Source organism: Peromyscus californicus, unplaced genomic scaffold (assembly GCF_007827085.1).
Source record: "Peromyscus californicus insignis strain IS unplaced genomic scaffold, ASM782708v3 Scaffold_9__1_contigs__length_137607984, whole genome shotgun sequence".
NCBI classification, from domain to species: Eukaryota; Metazoa; Chordata; class Mammalia; order Rodentia; family Cricetidae; genus Peromyscus; species Peromyscus californicus.
In genome coordinates, this window is record NW_026294617.1 from 91,417,771 (window position 1) to 91,435,516 (window position 17,746).

General features: G+C 39.2%; 1 protein-coding gene across 2 annotated transcripts in view; it reads left to right on the top strand.

Annotated features, from left to right (window-relative positions):
* Window positions 1-6,533: 6,533 nt before the first annotated feature.
* The window catches only part of Col11a1 (collagen type XI alpha 1 chain), a 199,630-nt gene continuing 188,417 nt past the window's right edge, over window positions 6,534-17,746 (top strand). The window contains exons 1-2 of one of the 2 annotated variants that reach the window (XM_052730954.1): window positions 6,534-6,666; window positions 6,841-7,030. In XM_052730954.1, coding sequence (XP_052586914.1) covers window positions 6,928-7,030 — 103 coding nt within the window. In that variant the 5' untranslated portion in view covers window positions 6,534-6,666; window positions 6,841-6,927. Of the gene's footprint in view, window positions 7,031-17,746 lie in introns of both variants that reach the window. The other variant, XM_052730953.1, reaches the window with a different exon arrangement.

Here is a 17,746-nt window from a genome sequence, read left to right on the forward strand (position 1 = left end):
TCTCCTGTAACCAGACAAGACTTCCAGTGAAGGGATTAGGGCACTAACCTAGCCAAAAACCCTTAGATCTAACATTTATCTGGCCTACAAGATGTGCTAGGGTAAAGATGGAGCAGAAATTGTGGGTGTGACCAACTACTGTCTGGCCCAGCTGAAGACCTATACTCTGAGGGTGAGCTCACTCCTGAGGGCCAGGCACCAGAGCCGAGAGACCCAAGAGTCCTAGGAGAGAATCAAACACAAATAGGAAAAAAAAAATCAATGAAATGATTAATTCCTAATGATATTCTGATATCTCATAGACTGATGCCTAGCCCAACTGTCATGAGATGGGAACAGATGCAGAGACCCACAGCCAAAAACTTAAGTCAGAGTTCGGAGAATCCTATGGAAGAGAGGGAGGCAGGATTTTAGGAGCTAGAGGGGTGAAGGAAACCACAAGAAAACCCACAGAACCAACTAACCTGGGTTTGTAGGGGCTCACAGAGACTGAACCGGAAGCCAGGGAGCCTGCATGGGACTGACCTAAGCCCTTTGAATATGTGTTACAGTTGTATAGTTTGGTCCTCTTGTGGGACTCCTAACAGTGGGAACAGGAGCTGTCTCTGACTTTGTTGCCTGCTTTCGGGACCCATTCTTCCTACTGGATTGCCTCATTCATCCTTAATAGGAGAGGAGGAGCCTAGTCTCACTGCAACTTGATATACCTTGGCTGGCTGATGTCCATGAGAGGCCTACCTGTTTCTGAAGAAACACTGGAGGAGGAGTGGTTGGAGGATATAGAGAGGAGGTGGGGGGAGCAATTGGGAAGATAGGAAGGAGAGAAAACTTTGGTTGGGATGTTAAAACAACAACAACAACAACAAAAGAAAAACAGTTTCCAAATACTTGTTAATCAAATCTACCTTCAAATTTAGTGGCTTAGCTGAGTTCATATTACGATTTTCAGAATGTCATTAGTTTTATGAAATATTAGCATATCATATCTTCCTTAGAATATATTATATAAAAGTTAACAGCAGTTTTTTTTATTTTATAAGCTCATCTCAAATAAGTTTATAATCCTGCACGAGAGTGAAAACAGAAGATAAGTCCTCAGAAAAATTCCCTTCTCATAGATTTTCCTTAAAACATGGTGGAATTTTTATTTAGTTGAAATGTATGCAAGATATAATGATTGATTGATTGATTGATTGAGTGTAGATGTCTGTATGTATGTGTATGTGGGCATGTGCATGTGGGGAGATCAGAGGACAACTTACAGAAGTCAATTCTCTCCTCCTACCATGGGGATGCTGAAGATCAAACTCAGGTTGTCAGACTTGAAAGCAGGCAACTTTACCTCCTGTTCCATCTCACTGGTCCCAAGATGTAAGTATTCAAGTAGATTCACATGTAGCTGGAGTTTTCCAGTCCTGCCTGGCCCACAGTCGGGACAAATCTCTCTCACCTGCCAGTCCCACAGCCACTCAGACCCAACCGAGTAAACACAACGAAACTTATATTGCTTATAAACTGCATGGCCGCAGCAGGCTTCTTGTTATCTAGTTCTTATATCTTAAATTAACCCATTTCTATTAATCTATAAGTTGCCACATGGCTTGTGGCTTACCGGTATCTTTTACACATTTGCTAGTCATGGCGGTGGCTGGCAGCATTGCTCTGACTCAGCTTTCCACTTCCCAGAATTCTCCTCTCTCCTTGTCCCGCCTAGACTTCCTGCCTGGCTACTGGCCAATCAGTGTTTTATTTATTAACCAATCAGAGCAACACATTTAACATACAGACCATCCCACAGCACTCACACATAATAGTGAAGTTTTCAATGGTTCTAACATTATCTCTCCCTTATTATAAGATTCATAGTACTAAAATTCTCATTTATTTTAATATTTAACCTATAAGACATAAAACATATTCTAAGATTGCATCTTTTAAAAAGTAAGAACTAAGAGTGAGAAAAGAATTGTTCAAATTAAAATGGATTTCATATATTCCATCTGTTTCTGTATTCCTAATTTGAACTTTGAATGTCCCAGATCTTAACCTTAAAAATGAAACCACTTAAGTTGCCACATTCTTACCTCATGAGGATGTTATGAAGACTAAGTAGAATATTAAGGATTTTAAATAAAAATAACATTCTTACAATGACAATTGCATTCTACTTTTGATAAAAGAAATGTTTCAGATTAAATGTTACTTTGCAAAATTCATGTCCATGTGTTTCCCAGTCTTTGCAGATTAGATCGTAAAAACTTTTGAAATAGTATCTATTGTTTGTCCAGCATTTGAATGTGCAATATTTTGACCATACTGGAACTGGCAGAAAATACAACATTGGGAGGACTATTAAGCACTGAGGAGCTGTAAAACAAATTAACTTGAAGTTATTCAATACAGATGTTTTAAGAATCAGATTGATTTCCATTTTTAACCATATTTACCTATCTTAAATCCATGTGGCATCTGTTGGGAAACATATAAGAAGGGCATATAAAAATATCAGATTCATTGAATATGATTCACAAACATTCAGATCTCCTGAGACTGGAGTTACAGGTGGTTGTGACCATCTCATAATGGTGTTGGGAACTGAACTTGGGTCCTCTGGAAGAGCAACAAAAGCTCTTAACTGTTGATCGATGTCTTCAGCATCACTAAAGGGGCTTAAATAACAAAAAAAAATTAAGGAATGAAACATAAATATACACAACCATACCCTCTGTGGTTTTGGAGTTCACTTATCTTTGATTTTACCATAGGACCTTTCAGACAGGGTGGACCTGCATTTTCTCTCCATTGACTCATTCAGTGTTCCAAAAGGAGAAAATGTTTATTTGAAAATTCTGTTGGAAATTCACCTAAATCTGAGTTCCTTTGAAGTTTTTTGAATTATTTCATAGTGAAATTACAAACACAATTGTCAACAGTTGTCATTGTGAGATCTTGTTGACGTGGTTATGTTATGGAAGTAAACATGTCTGGCCCCTCTCAGTTCCCACTTTCTACAAGACAATGACCCATCTGTGAGGTAAGAGGAACTAACTGCACTTTTTAAGAGACTAATTTCTTCCACTCCTGTAATAGGAAAACTATAAAGTGAATGTCAAACTGCTTTTTCAGTCTTTTCTCAAAATAATTGACCTGAAGTCCAGAAAAGAACACGAAAGGCAAACCATGAGATTTTGCAAAAGAAAGACTGCATTTAAAACACTTTTATTAAATATTCTGGCCAGTTCAAGTCTTCTCTTAGAAATTCATATATCAAAATATAGTAAAACCACAGATTTTTTTTTGGTCTGGATATGTATATATGTATGTATGCATCTATTCATCTATTGATGCCAGGAAAGGTAGAGCAGGTGTAGTTAGGGATACAGCCCTTTGTAGCATATATAAGGTGATTGGCTCTATCCCCAACACCACAGGAAGGGAAAGGAAAAGGAAAAGGTTAAAGCATGAGCATGGGAAAAGAAGAATGAATGCCAAATATTATAAAAGATGACATGATTTTTGTAGCATCTACTTCTTTCCCTTAACTCTGCCTAACACTGTTTGCATTAGAGACACTGAGCTTAGATAATGTGTCTTTAGTGTCTGTGTGGTTATTGAGGTCTGAGTACATGAAACATTGGCTCTGAAACAGGGGCTCCATGATCCTAGAGATTTATGATGACATTAAGGAGTAGATGTAGGTTTTCCCCAATAGTTAATAAAGTTCCATGGACTCTGAAGATTGTCTAGAACATTCTATCTCTTTATCTGACTTTCCAATCCATAATAAAAAAAAACGCTATTTTAGTTCTCTCATATGGCAATATGAACAAATGGTTAATTTAAAATATTGTTAAAAAAGTGATTATTATTTATCTGGTTTTACATGGTTGTTATGAGACTTACAAATCAAAATGTACTGCTCAAAGTTGACAACATGCCTCCAATACTGTTTTTCATGTGACAAAATGGAAGTATATTACTAACTATGCTTAAATCTTAAGAACTTGCATCAATGAAACTGTCACATTTGATCACATTTTGAATCGATGTATAAACAATTAGCAGTGGCAGGCCGAAAAGTCGCCCAGGAAATAACTCTACTGGAAGTTCCCCCGCGTGAAGCTAAAGGCAACTTGGATAGAGAGCTCTCTTTGGTTTTTCCCTGTTTGCTGCTTTTATCCTTTCTTTCATCGAGTTCAACTGAAAGTCCATGGACAGGTTTCTCGGAGACTCAACATCTGGCAGTCAGCAACAAGCTAGAGAGGTTAGACATAATTATACCTCACTGTGACTCCAGTACGTTTCCTTCCAGAGGCATACATTCAGACCTAGGTTATGCCTAGTTGGGCAAGGGCCAGAGGAATTCAGACCACAGAGTACAGATGCATAAGACAGCAATAACTCTGTTCACTCAAGACAGTTTGCCTGAAAGAGCCTTTCACAAGCTGTGCTGGCTGAGATGTGAGCAGAAGGCAGTGGCTGAATCATTCTCACCTAGAGCAGTACCAGTCATGGCGCTCTCACCAGAGAGTGAGGGGAAAACAGGTTAGAACACTAGACATGCAGCTAGGAGCTCTGTAACTGGCCAGCTCACAGGTAAGTATTCCTAAACTAGTATGTGTTCAGTTCACTGTTTTACATTTAAGTGAAGACCTAGAGATTGACTTTTACATGCAAAGAGAATTGGGTAGAAAAGACAAGTTTGAAAGAGTTTGGAAACCACAAACAACATAAAGAATTTCCATCTGAGAAGATGGGGCCCAACAAAGTTGCTGAGTTACTTGTATTTCCAATGCAAGGTTCTTAATTTGTAACCAGACATTCCGGGCTCCAATACAATATGCTAGTAAATTGTTTTATTAAAATACGTTAACACATTGCGGTTATAATTTAAAGAGCTGGTTGGCCCTATTTCTCTGATAAGTGGCATCTCAAACATTCTGTCCTCATTATAAGAAGTTCTCTCTCTCTCTCTCTTCCAAACTGTGATCTCAAAGAAACTTCACGATTAGGGAATGGTTCTTTGGTGCAGACCAATATTTATTGAAGTGTTTCTAGTTGCCTTTAAAATATTCTAATCCCGATTTGTATGGATTTTAGCTAGCTTGCCAATTATCAAACCATATGAGGAAATTTCATATAGTCCAATTAGGCATTCTTTAAGCGATCATTTAAAAAAGACTCTGTGATTTAGATTAGTGGCAAATAAAAAATTGAACATGCATGCTTGTTAAGCTTAATTGAAGATCCTTGAGCATTGCTATTACTTAAATACTCACAGTAGGCCCTGGATTCTACTATCTGTGTCAATAGGAAAAGAGAGAGAGAGAGAGAGAGAGAGAGAGAGAGAGAGAGAGAGAGAGAGAGAGAGAGAGAGAGATATGAATGAATAAATAACGTATTAATTCAAAACATCTCTATCAAGTGGCTAATACATACTGGTACCCGATTCCTACTTCAGTCCACTGTTGGAGAGAAATATTTTAGAAACCATTAAAAACAGAAAGGACCAGTCAAGAGGATGGAATATTTAAAAGATGGAAAAAACTGAGCAGGGAATCTAATATTTAGGGTTAAGAGGACCACACTGAGGAGAGGAGGTTTCTTTGAAACAGGTCCCTCCTCTTAGGCTTTCCCTGTGAAGTGACCATGTTTTGGGCTCTAAGGCCAGGCCCAGTACAGAAACTTTGGGGTCTGCCAGTTGGCGAATCCTGCTGGTAGCTTTCCTTTTCTATTCCCTTGTCTGTCCCTTCCATCCAAGTTCAGGACTGACTCTGCTGGAAAAGCAAATCACTGATCTCTTAGCTTCAGCTGCCATGCTTTCTCCCTCTCCCATGTCCTCACAGCGCAACTCTGCTCTTGAAGAGCCTAGCCCCTCTGTAGTCAGTCCTTAGCAGGCTTTGAGCCTTTGAGAAGCCTTCCACTTTCCAGCTAGAATTTACCTACAAGATGAGGGTGGTGATCTTTAGGGTCCATTCACGCCACCTTCATGCCTTCCTTAGTCTCTGGATTAATATAATAATAACAAATACCTTTGGGATCAGGCAGCGTAGAGCCCACTGATTCCATGCCTGCCTTAGGAAGCAAGGTTTTTTGCAGAGGGATAAGGTTACAGCTGCCAGCCCAGGACTCCAGCCGTGCGGCCAGTGAAACGTGGGCCTTCTCCCCTCCTCCCGCTCCCGCCTCCTAAGGACGAGGGGCTCCCAGACCGGTGCAAGCAGAGTGTCTTTATTGGATACAGAAGCTCCTCGAACGCCCCGTGTGCTCCGTGGCTCCTCAGCAATTCCTTTCATTCCCAAAGTGCAGTAGCCAAGCACCGGTCGCGCCTAACTCCCTCCCATTTCATTTCGGGGATTTGGGGAGGGGAGGAGGGGGAGGTGGAGAGGGAGAATGGGGTTGGGAGGGGGTGGCCGGTGGGCTGGGCCTGCATAAGTCTGGATCCTCCGGCGAGAGACTGGGCGGGCTTGGGGCTGCGGGGACGCGTGTGATTGGGTCTGACCTTCAGTCGGCTTGTCAGTTTCGCGGGCACACAGCGGGGAGGGGGAGTGGGCGGAGGAGGGGGCTGCCTGAGCCTCTTGTCCGGCCCACCGACAGCATGAAGCCTTTAGGGGTGCTCAGTGCTTTCAGCTCTTTCCTTGAAACCTCTCATCCGCCCTCAGTCTGAAGGTAGGGCTAGACGTAGGACGGATCTCGGGGTCCCAGTCTGCAGGGCCACCCCAGAGGGAGAGGAGGGGGCGAGAGACAGGAAGGAAGCAAATCATCAAATTGGAAAAAAAAAAAATAAGAGCCCTTTGACTTTTTTTTTTTTAAACCCCCTCTCCCTTCCGGATGGCTGTGTAGCAAGCGTAGGCGACACCTTGGAAGGGACGAAGCTGGTCTGCAGTGGCAATTTCGTGGGGTTCACAGTTGTGAGCGCGGGGCTTGGAGATGGAGCCCTGGTCCAGGTGGAAAACGAAACGGTGGGTCTGGGATCTCACCATCTCAACCCTCGCCTTGACCTTCCTCTTCCAAGCCAGAGAGGTCAGAGGAGGTAAGGAGAAAAAAAAAAAAAAAAAGTTTGGGGAGGTGGGACACTGCCACCCGGCTTTCTTCTCCTGGTGCCCTTCCCCCTTGACTTCGCCCCACTTCTTTTAAATAAAATCCAGATTGTAGCTGCTACCAGGTTAGAAGTGGAAAGCTGGAGGGAGAGACAGCGAGATGGATGTAGGCGGGACAGTAACGGGAGAGGAGGTAGGTGGCAGGATTAAAAGATCTGTCAGGCACACAGCAGGCTGAGAAAGCCCTCCGTCCCTTTCCACTTACTTGGCAAAAAGGGGGAAAAATATTACTTTGAACGGGAAGGCAGTCGTACAAAGCTTTTGTTTGAAGAATAGTCTTTACTCAGAGTACTCTGCCCTTTGAAGAACTCTTTGGGTTTCTCCAGGTTCTAATGGGGATATCTTTTGAAGGGTGAACTGAGGAGAAAATATAGAGAAAGGGTATAAAGTGAACTGTGATAAACTTCTTTGTCTGCGAGGAAGTGAGAAACGGGCTGTTTTTACTTTGGGGGATATAAGAGAAACCAGGGGGATGAATTTAGAAGATTGAAAACACTTTGTGTGTGGCATTTTGAAATGCTTCTCAGTGGAACACTTTTCACAGATGATAAGGTGGAGTTCAAGACGGCGCGCGCGTGGGGGGGGGGTCACTTTCCCTGATGTGTAGCCCCCTCCTCCTCTCCACGACCCCCTCACCTCCCCTTGTACCTTGCCCCCCACGAACAGCTTCTTCTTGCAGGTTGGACACGCAACTCTCTTGGAGGGTAATGAAAATCTCCAAGCAAATAGGGTGGGTGTGGGGGGGGGGCAGACGAATAGGGATTGGGAGGAAGAGGAGGGGGCCTGGGATGGGAGGAGGGAGGTGAGGAAAAGTTCCTACGTGGCACCACCAAATATTGAATGGCCAGACCTGTGTAGCTCACTGTAGCCCTGTCAGTACCGGAGGAGGGAGAGCGACTTCACCCCTCCCACCGCCTCCTCCCTCCCTTACCCCCGCCCTTTCCCTAAAAGGCATCTGGCTGCGGCGGTCCCTTAGGTGCTGCGGACTCGGCTGGCAGGAGAAAGCCTTTGGAGTTGGGGAGCCAGAACAATTCACAGGAGAAAGCCAGCTTTGTCAGGAGGGCCGAGAGAAGCCGGGGAACAGGGAGGAGAGGAGAGGAGAACGGAAAAAATGCCAACCCAACTCTGAACGTGCAGGTTTAGAAGAAACCTGAGCCTGGCCATTGGTCTTGTTCCCCAGATCCGAGAGCTCCCTAAAGAGTTAGCGCTTCAGGAGGCCCAGTCCTAACCTTGGCTCCTATGCTTGGGGACTTTATGCTTCCCAGCAGCAGGCAGTTTCTCATTCAGCCTGTGATGAGCACTGGTGACCCTGTGGTCACAGTGGAACTCCATCCGAATTCTGCAGTGATTTGGGTTATTTGCGTTGATTCATTTCAACTTCTTCAAGGATAAACATTAGCATCTTTGAAAGTAGACTGCCTCAAAAAGTTTGCATTTTACCTTTGGTACTTTATTGCCTGTTGGGTTGGTCAGCGGTTCTGCCCTCTGCTGGTTTTCTTTAGTATTCAAAATTCAAGCATCAGCCACAGCAAAGGAAAGTCTATTACTCAGTGATACTGAAAAATGTCACTTGTCTAAGGAAGAATAGATTGCTGTTTCATCTCAGCTTGTCAAATACAAGTGTAGACACGAATATACTAGTGACAGTTATGTAAAAGTTCAGAATCTGAGATGTTCTGCAGTGATTACCAGTATTACGGGTTACCTGAATGCATTATCTGCCTGAAGATATTTATTTTTCCTTTCTTTACTGGGATTTCCAGTCAATCAGATTTCTGTGCTTTTAGGTCATAATTTTCTATTTGCACTCTTAACTATAAATCATAAAAACTCCCTTAGAAAATATCTCAGGACCACATCACATACCTTGCAGAAAATAATGTTCTCATATTGTATAAGGCTAAAGAAAGGGAGAAATAGTGAAGCATAGGATCAGATGTTGTTTCTGATGAAATATGTTGAAAATAGTATAAGCCATTAGATAGTTACATGGAAAGATTTGAGTATTTTTTTTATGAACTTGATAGGTTCTTGTTACTTAGTGGAAAGCTACTTATTTATTCAATTTCAATCTTATAGGCATTCATTCTTTAAACCTATTAAAATTCAAAAAAGAAATGATAGGAAATAAATGCTTAAAAGAGAAACACCACCATCAAAGCCCCAGTCGCCACAGAAGGGGAAAGTAAACTCTTTTTCTCTACTTCTAAAGCCAGCATTTAGAATTGTAGCTAGAAGACTGAGTGAAATTTAACATCACTTTTTAAATGGAAGTATCTTATTCTAGTATCATCCTGATTTAACGGATTTCCCAAAGGTATGTGTGTGTGCTTCTGTTGCTAAATCAGAAGATTATTTAAAACGAGCTGGTATTCATATAACATTGGAACATTAAAACAACATGCACAAGGAAGTTTTTGTGTTTTTTTTTTTTTTTTGGAAGTGGATGGATTAATGAAATTGATTTCACATTTTAGTTTACTGTGAAAATCTAAAGTAACTCAAAAGTCTTCAACATATAGTCTCTACTATGATTTCACACACACACACACACACACACACACACACACACACACACACAAGCTGTTATTTAATGGGTTTCTATTGATATTAGCTTTTGCTTTATGTTTGATTTATTTACTGTGTTTCACCTCAGGACTTCAGGGATTTTGTATGTGCATAAATTAGCCCATAACTTACTACACACAGGACCTGGGATTTATTTGAAATTTATAGTGACTTTGCTGTGCCTGTGTTAAAATGCACTGCTTATTGTGTGGGTTTTAAACCAGTCTCATGAAGAGCTGGCTAGAACTGAATACTATGACTGTAAATACCTAGATGAACTTTTTAAAAAAGCTAATTATAATGGCTTTCTGCCTTCAGCTGTTAAGCCGAATGTGTCTTGTAGAATGTTGGTACGTTCTAAGAGGAATTTGGATGGCGTGCCAGCAATGGGTAGTGAGCACTGCAGAGGAGCTGTTCTGAGTGCCCGGGATCAGCAGGTGAAATGGTGCTGGCTCCCAGGCTGTGTGCTGATTCAACCTGCGAGGAGCGAGCCCAGGCTTGTCTCTGTACCTATTTAATTAGCATAAGTTAAAATATCAGGCATGCTCTTGCTAATAAGTGTGGTATTTGGTAGGATAATTAATATGTGTCTTTTCATAAAACAAAAGAACTCATGAGTGAAACCTTTTTTGCATGGATTATATATCAAGAATTAGTTGGGGTGGTACATATTTATTTAGTTAACAAGGACTCTTTCATCTAATGCCTATTTGTTTTATTATCATAATGTGTAATTTACATCAGTTTAAAACAAAATTATTAAGTAGATAAATAAAAAATATATGTACAAAGACATCATTGCTTATTGTTTAATTTTTTTGATTCCTTATTTTTTTTTTTAAACTTGTGACTAAAATAAAAGGCCAACATGGTTTTAATTAAATTATCCTTAAAACACAGCAAGATAAACACTGATATTTGTATTGGGTGGATTTTTTTTTTCTGAACTAGATTTTACTCAAGTTAATTTCTTAAGGTTTTAGTTTGTTTATCATTGTGTATTAAAAAAAGAATTTAAGAATATTTTTAACAGGTCAATTTATTTAAAAGTGCTCAGATAAATTTCTTTCTTGAGAATTCTAGAGTAAGAATCTACAGTAAGTGATAATCCATCCTATTTTTCATTTTAGTAAAGAGGAAACTGAGGCATAGATGGTGTTATTTAAATAATCCTTATAAAACATTAAATATAGTAAAAGGTTTTCTGAGTGCGTAGGATGAAGCTCTATAGTATTGATATGAAATATCTTTCATATAAATCTCAGACTTGATGGAATGGCCATGCTTTTGTGATGTGCTGGAGTTTTGGTTAGCAAGAAGGAAGTTTATATGATAGTTTAAAGAACATCAAGTCAAAGACATGCATTTTAAAATTTTAATTTTTTAAGTTGGGAGAAAGGCAGTATCTCATCATTTGACCATGCATGTATTGCTAATGTGCCCAATGAAGTGGATGTAAGATCGCTTGCACTGGAGTAGGAAGAGTAACTGTTTCTAAAAAAAAATGTGTACATTTATTGCCAGTTGAGGACAGTGTTCAGTAATCATAATTGAAGTAATAGTAATAGAAGGCATAATCTAAAAATTTAAATAATCCAAGGAAATTACAAAATTACATATATATGTAATATATATATATATATATATATATAGAGAGAGAGAGAGAGAGAGGAATGAGGAAATGCCATTTTGCCCTTTCCAAACCAATTCTGATCATATGATATGTATCATGTACATTGTAAGGCTTTTGTCCCATAGGTCAGAATCATTATGTTTTATTTTCATACATGTTAACAATCTTTTTCTAAATAGTTGATTTTTTAAAAAATGAGAGAATATAGTAGTTCAAATGCAAATTAAAGTTTTTATTTTTGATTGCTAAACTATTTGAAACTACAGAAATAGCCTTTAAATTGGAAATAAATGTGCAGTTAATTAAGGAAGGGCTCAGTCTGAATGAGTGGCCATGATGTCTGCTGTAGTGTGACTTCTAGTGTCACATGAGTGACTGTTGGGAAGGGAAGACACTTTCCATTTTGTATTGCAATATTAATTTCTAGAAATACTATTTTTCAAGAGCAAGTGTGTCTATTGAATTCAGAGCCGTTCTTTTCTTCAGGAATCAACGTTCCTAGGGGCCTGAGGCTACTACTATGGAAGGATTCATGAGTTCTTATAGTAATGTTTAACAGTGCATAAGTATTTGGGGGCTGTAAATAATGAGTCATATCCTTCACTGTAAATGATTTTGAATGATTCATTTTTAGGTACTTCAAGGGCAGAATTTTATTGTATCCAAAGTATGCTTTTCTTCCGCCACTCACCAATGGAGAAGTAATTAAGGGCTGTTGGTGTAAGCATTGAGAATTCGAGCTGAGGGCTGGTCTGCAGTTCTGGTTTTACTCCTTCATTTTCCTTTTTTGATACCTGGGAAATGTGACCTAGGCTGAAGTGGTGAGAGGAAACTTCCTTCTTTCCTTCCTTCCTTCCTTCCTTCCTTCCTTCCTTCCTTCCTTCCTTCCTTTCTTCCTTCCTTCCTTCCTCCCTTCTTCCTTCCTTCCTTTCCTTTTTCTCTCTCTGTCTCTCCTTGTTTTTCAAATCATAGCAATTTTATTCCCTAGTAAAGAAGAGGTGGCTACAGAGACGTCATAAACGTCACAACCTGTCTTCAGTTCTCTTGCTTCGGCCCATCTCAGTGGAGCTTTCGGGGTCACTCTCTGTACACCGTCTAAATGAGACTCTTCATTTTTTAATTCAATTAAAAACTTTATGGCTTTTAATTTATTTTTAAATTCTGTCTATATTATTTGAATGTGTCTAGTACATTCATTTCCCCTTTCAAAACCATAATATGATGGATTTGTATAGGTAAGAGGTTTCTTGTTAAAATTCTCCTCTAATTGTCACTTGTGTCAGGACAACATGAATAATGCTAGCTTGTGGAGAAGATAAAAAGACAATATTCAAGTGATTTAGAGAGTAATATCTATCGATCAGTTGCAGTCTCTAGCCTACGACTGACTTGGCTAATGGTTCTTTAGACGTTGGCTGATCACCAGACCTACTGTTATCTGGAAAAACAAACTCTTTACTTGCTGCATGTGGAATTAGAGACAGTGCTATTAGTTTAGCAGAAAGAACTCGGAGAAAAGAAAGGTTATCGGATTTCAGAGTAAGAGACCAGCTTAAATACGACTTGACAAACGAGAACTAAAACAAACCTGTGTAAAAGTGCTCTAGCACAATCAACTTTTGCAATCCCCTCAAACCTCTCTTTTTTTTTTTCCTTAAAAAGCATTTCTTTCTTATTTTAACCAAATTTAATTGCTCTTGAATAGCCCAGGACTGTTCAGCCAATGAAGGTCCCTATTCACAGAACCTGAGCTCATAGAATATCAGTAGACGCTTCCTTCCTCTGTCTCTCTGGTAAACTGACATCCGGGCTTAAGTGAATGAATACTGAACGGCATGCACTGGTTGGCTTAGCTTCCTCACTGTGATTTCACAAACAACTTCCTGAACAGATGAATGCCAGAGTGGTAATTGCAGTCTTTGACAAGGCTAATAGGGACTCTGCTCCATTTTCATACTTGGTAGTCTTAGCTCTGCAAGAAAACAATTTAAGTGGTATTGGCCATTTCTCCTTAGACTGGAGTCTAACAGATGGGCACTGCTTGCTTTCATAATTCCTTTGAAATGTTGATGGTGCTTTATTTTCATTGAGAACTAAAGTTAACTGTCTGAATGACTTGGTGTAGTGTAGAGTAGCCCTGTATGTTGTCCAGCCTATGATAAATCTTTTCTCATCCTTCCAGTCCACCCTCATTGACCCTGCATCTGTGCCATGGTAAGGCTCTTGTCTTCATTCTCCCTGTTTTGGATCTATTTCCCCTCAATTATTTGTTTTTTTCTTACCCATCTCAGATATACTCAGACTTTATATCTCAAGTAACTCAAATATCCCATAAAACTTTTTCTCATATTTTCTGGTCCATATAATAGTGAGGAATAACACTGAATACTTGCTTGTTATATACCAGACTGTGCTGTGTATACTTTGTGCAGAATATTTCTTCATTGTTATCAATTTCCCAGGAATATACGAACATGAAAGACCCAGTTTATCTGTGCAGGAACTGGAAAACGAAATAATTACCTTGTCTGACATCACATAGGAAATTGTAGACTCAAGCATCAGACAGTCTTATATCAGAGTCCTAGCCTTGGATCTGCCTATTTCATTGGATATTTTAATCTTATGGATGTATTAATCTCATGATTATGGTGCACTGAAGTGTAAAATTAATGTGCAAATATTGAAGTTTCATTACAGCACACAAAATGTCAACTGTGTGAATGGGCGAGTGTCTCTAAAGGGAACCAAACAGAGCTCTTGCTAAAGTACACTCTTGCAATTCAAGTTGCTCCTCAACCTATGTTTTAGTTTAATGATGAAAGCTTATTACTCTTACTTTTTGGACAACCTAAGTCATGAAAGTGTTGGGAAACTTGAAAAGGCTGTGACTTGAAGCTGTTGGGTATTATTTTGACTCTGACTAATTTAATAAATGGTATCTATTAGATTTATGATCTGATTGTTTGCCCAGCTAACACTTAGCAATTGTTACTTCTAATAAGAAACTATAGCAATAAGCATCAAGTCACTTTCTGGGGATTGATGGTTGTGTACTGGCTTATTACGTCCAGTGTACAAACATCTGCCCAGATTATCCAAAAGATCCTTTGAATATAATCAATGTGAAGAATGTAGCAAAAGACAAAGGGCTAACAAAAACAAAACACTATCATTATTTTGAAGTTCCTCATATGTCAGTTTTCTTCTTGAAGTTGCTGGGTGGATAATAACTGATACAGTTTTTTTTTCCTATTGTCTACCATTGTGACAGATAGAATCTGGCTTGTTGTTATGTTCTTCCATCATCCAGAAGACTGAACAAGATAAAAATTTAGTTAATTTAGTCATCTAAAGTGAAAGTTTGAAGACCTTCTCATGTAATGGTGTCAGCAATGACTATCATCCTTATCCTTTTCCTCCTCTCTCTCTCTCTCTCTTCCTTCCTTCCTTCCTTCCTTTCTTCTTTCTTCCTCTTTCTGTTAGAGAAAGGGTCTTACTATGTATCCCTAACTGGCTTGAGGCTCACTATGTAAACAAGATGACCTGCTTTGTCTAACAAGTGCTGCAATGAAAGGCATGCGCAGCCATGTTTGACTTTCTTTTCTTCATTTGTGTCTGTATGTGCATGGGAGGACATCCTAAGCTATTATTCCTAAGGCTCCATACATCTCTGTGCCTCACTGAAGAGTCCCTTTTCAAGTAGCTTAGGCTGTCCAGGACCTCTAGGGATCCTCTTGTCTCCATCTCCCTCCTCTGTACTAGGATCACAGGCACATGTCACCATGTCTTCCTTTTTTTGTGTGTTCCGAGGATTGAATTCAGGTCCATGTGCTGCAGACATGTGCTCCACTGTCCACATGGCATCCTTTGTTTCCTGTACTCATTCTATAATAATAATATGTCAGAACTTCTTTCCAGTCCCACACTGTCTCAAAAACATCTTCAGCTGCCAGTCGACTCTGTTGTCTCTGTGACTAGCTGGTTTGAACAGTGATGTTTTTGCCCTGATGAGGTCATCAATCATTTTTCTCCTGGAATATAAGAAAGGGTCTTCAATAAAAGTACCATTCTATCAAAACATTTCTTGAAAATATTTCTATCATCTATTTTACATATTATTAGGGATTAATAACAACTAGAAACAATAGCTTACCTCTATGTAATCACTTTAATGAAATAAGTCTTTCTTTGGATTATAAAATAATTTATATATTATACTTATTATTCTATTATGAAGTGTCTTATTCAAGCAATACACATATAAAGATTCAGGTATTAAAGGCTGATAGACAGGCAGTCATAATAGTTTTGGAAGAATGTATATATACACACATATACACACACACACAAATATAAAATCTTGTATTGCTATCTGTTGTACATATCAGTTACACTTAAAGCAGTAAGTCAAGTATCAGTCAGTATTATTAAGCATGGCCATAATTCCTGAAACAGGGCCAGGAAAATGACTTTTGGGAAAGGGTTGCTGAATGAAGTGAAGGTGTTGGTTACAGTTCAAAATTCCAAAAATATTCCGAAAACTCACATGTGGTTTGTATGTTTATGTATGTAAATTGCTATCGATATTTATCAAAGTACTTTGAACCTATTCCTGCTGATATTATTCTGATGTCCTGAAAATAACATCATCTGGTTGTCTCCACATTGAGCTATGGCCTCTCTCTTGAGAACTTTCTCCTTTGCTGAGCACCACTTTTTTGCTCAAGCACCCTATCTCCTTTAGAAAGGCCTCACTTCAACTGTGAAGAGTAGTGTGGATGAAAGTGCATGACATACTGTGGTGCACTCTGCCTAACTCAAGCTTTAAAGCTTATGGCAGAAGAATTTCATGCTGCATGGCAAACATGATATACATTTCAAAACCTACTTAAGATATGACTAGTATTTGTCCCTATCTGGAATAAAATAGTTGTCCAGTAAAATAGTTGCTGAATGAGTGAATAAATCAATTAATAAAAATAAGGCAAAGGGGTTTACTAATGTAAAAAGAATGGGTTAATGATTTCTGTTTGGAATCAGTCACTTCCAATTCCAACCCTCAGGAGTTTTTTGAACGTATTTCTGATGCAGTTTAAACATTAATGATTTACAATGTTCTACAAATTGTTTTATGTAGAACCCAATCTAAAATTGCTTGTGCTAGAAAACAAACATATTATCAAACAAGAATGTATCCAGTTTGTATAACAAGAAAGTAGAAGTCAGAAGGAATGTAATTATTGCTAGGTGTGAACTCTTTCTGTAATATCCCATTGGCAAAGCACAGTGGCTCAGCAAATTTGAATCAATCTGATTAATTGATAACAACAAGAAAACAACTTCTAATCCTGTTTTCTAGAGCAAAGCATGTATTAAATGTTGGTGAATGTTGCTTTTTTCAACATTGTGGTCAAGTGGTAAGGTAGGTAATAATGCTTTAGTTTTAAAATCAACATTTATTAAAAATTTTCGGGGCTGGAGATGGCTCAGCGGTTAAGAACACCGACTGCTCTTCCAGAGGACCCGGGTTCAATTCCCAGTACCCACATGGCAGCTCACAACTGTCTGTCACTCCAGGATTTGACACCCTCACACATCACAACTGTCTGTCACTCCAGGATTTGACACCCTCACACAGACAAACATACAGGCAGAAACAATAATGCATATAAAATAAAAATAAAGAAAATTTATAAATAAAATAAAATGTTGGGTTTTTGCCAGGCGGTGGTGGCGCACGCCTTTAATCCCAGCACTCGGGAGGCAGAGCCAGGCGGATCTCTGTGAGTTCGAGGCCAGCCTGGGCTACCAAGTGAGTTCCAGGAAAGGCACAAAGCTACACAGAGAAACCCTGTCTTGAAAAACAAAAAAAAAAAAAAAAATTTCATAACAGTTATCCATTCTCAAATTGGTTTTTCATTTTTTTCATCATACTGCATTCATTTCAGTTCATGTAAGCTTTTACGGTACGAGGAGGTTGAGGATTCAGTCTACTCAACAACTTCAAGAATTAAAGGATTTTCCATTTCTCTGTATAACCACTATGTGTAGATGCTACAGCTACAATGGATGTCAGTAGGCCAGTACATGCTACCATGGGGTATGTGTGTAACTACAAGTGAAAATCTAAGTATACTTCATCAATTCATTTGCTTAACAAATACATGTTAAATCACAATTGTATACTTATGCTAGTTTGGGCTCTAGGCTGACTCGTTTGATCAGAAATGTGACAAGTGTGACATCCTTGCTTGAAATATGCTCAGGCCAGGGGCTGAGAAAGCAACATAATCTGGTCTTAAAGAATTAATGGTGCACTTGTGACGGTAGTAATCAACCAATAGTCACATGAGTAATATGTAACAGTAGTCACAGTAGATGATAGGAAGCACAGGCGCATAGACGTAGGAAAATAGAGCATAGAAACAAAGAAAAAAAAAACCAA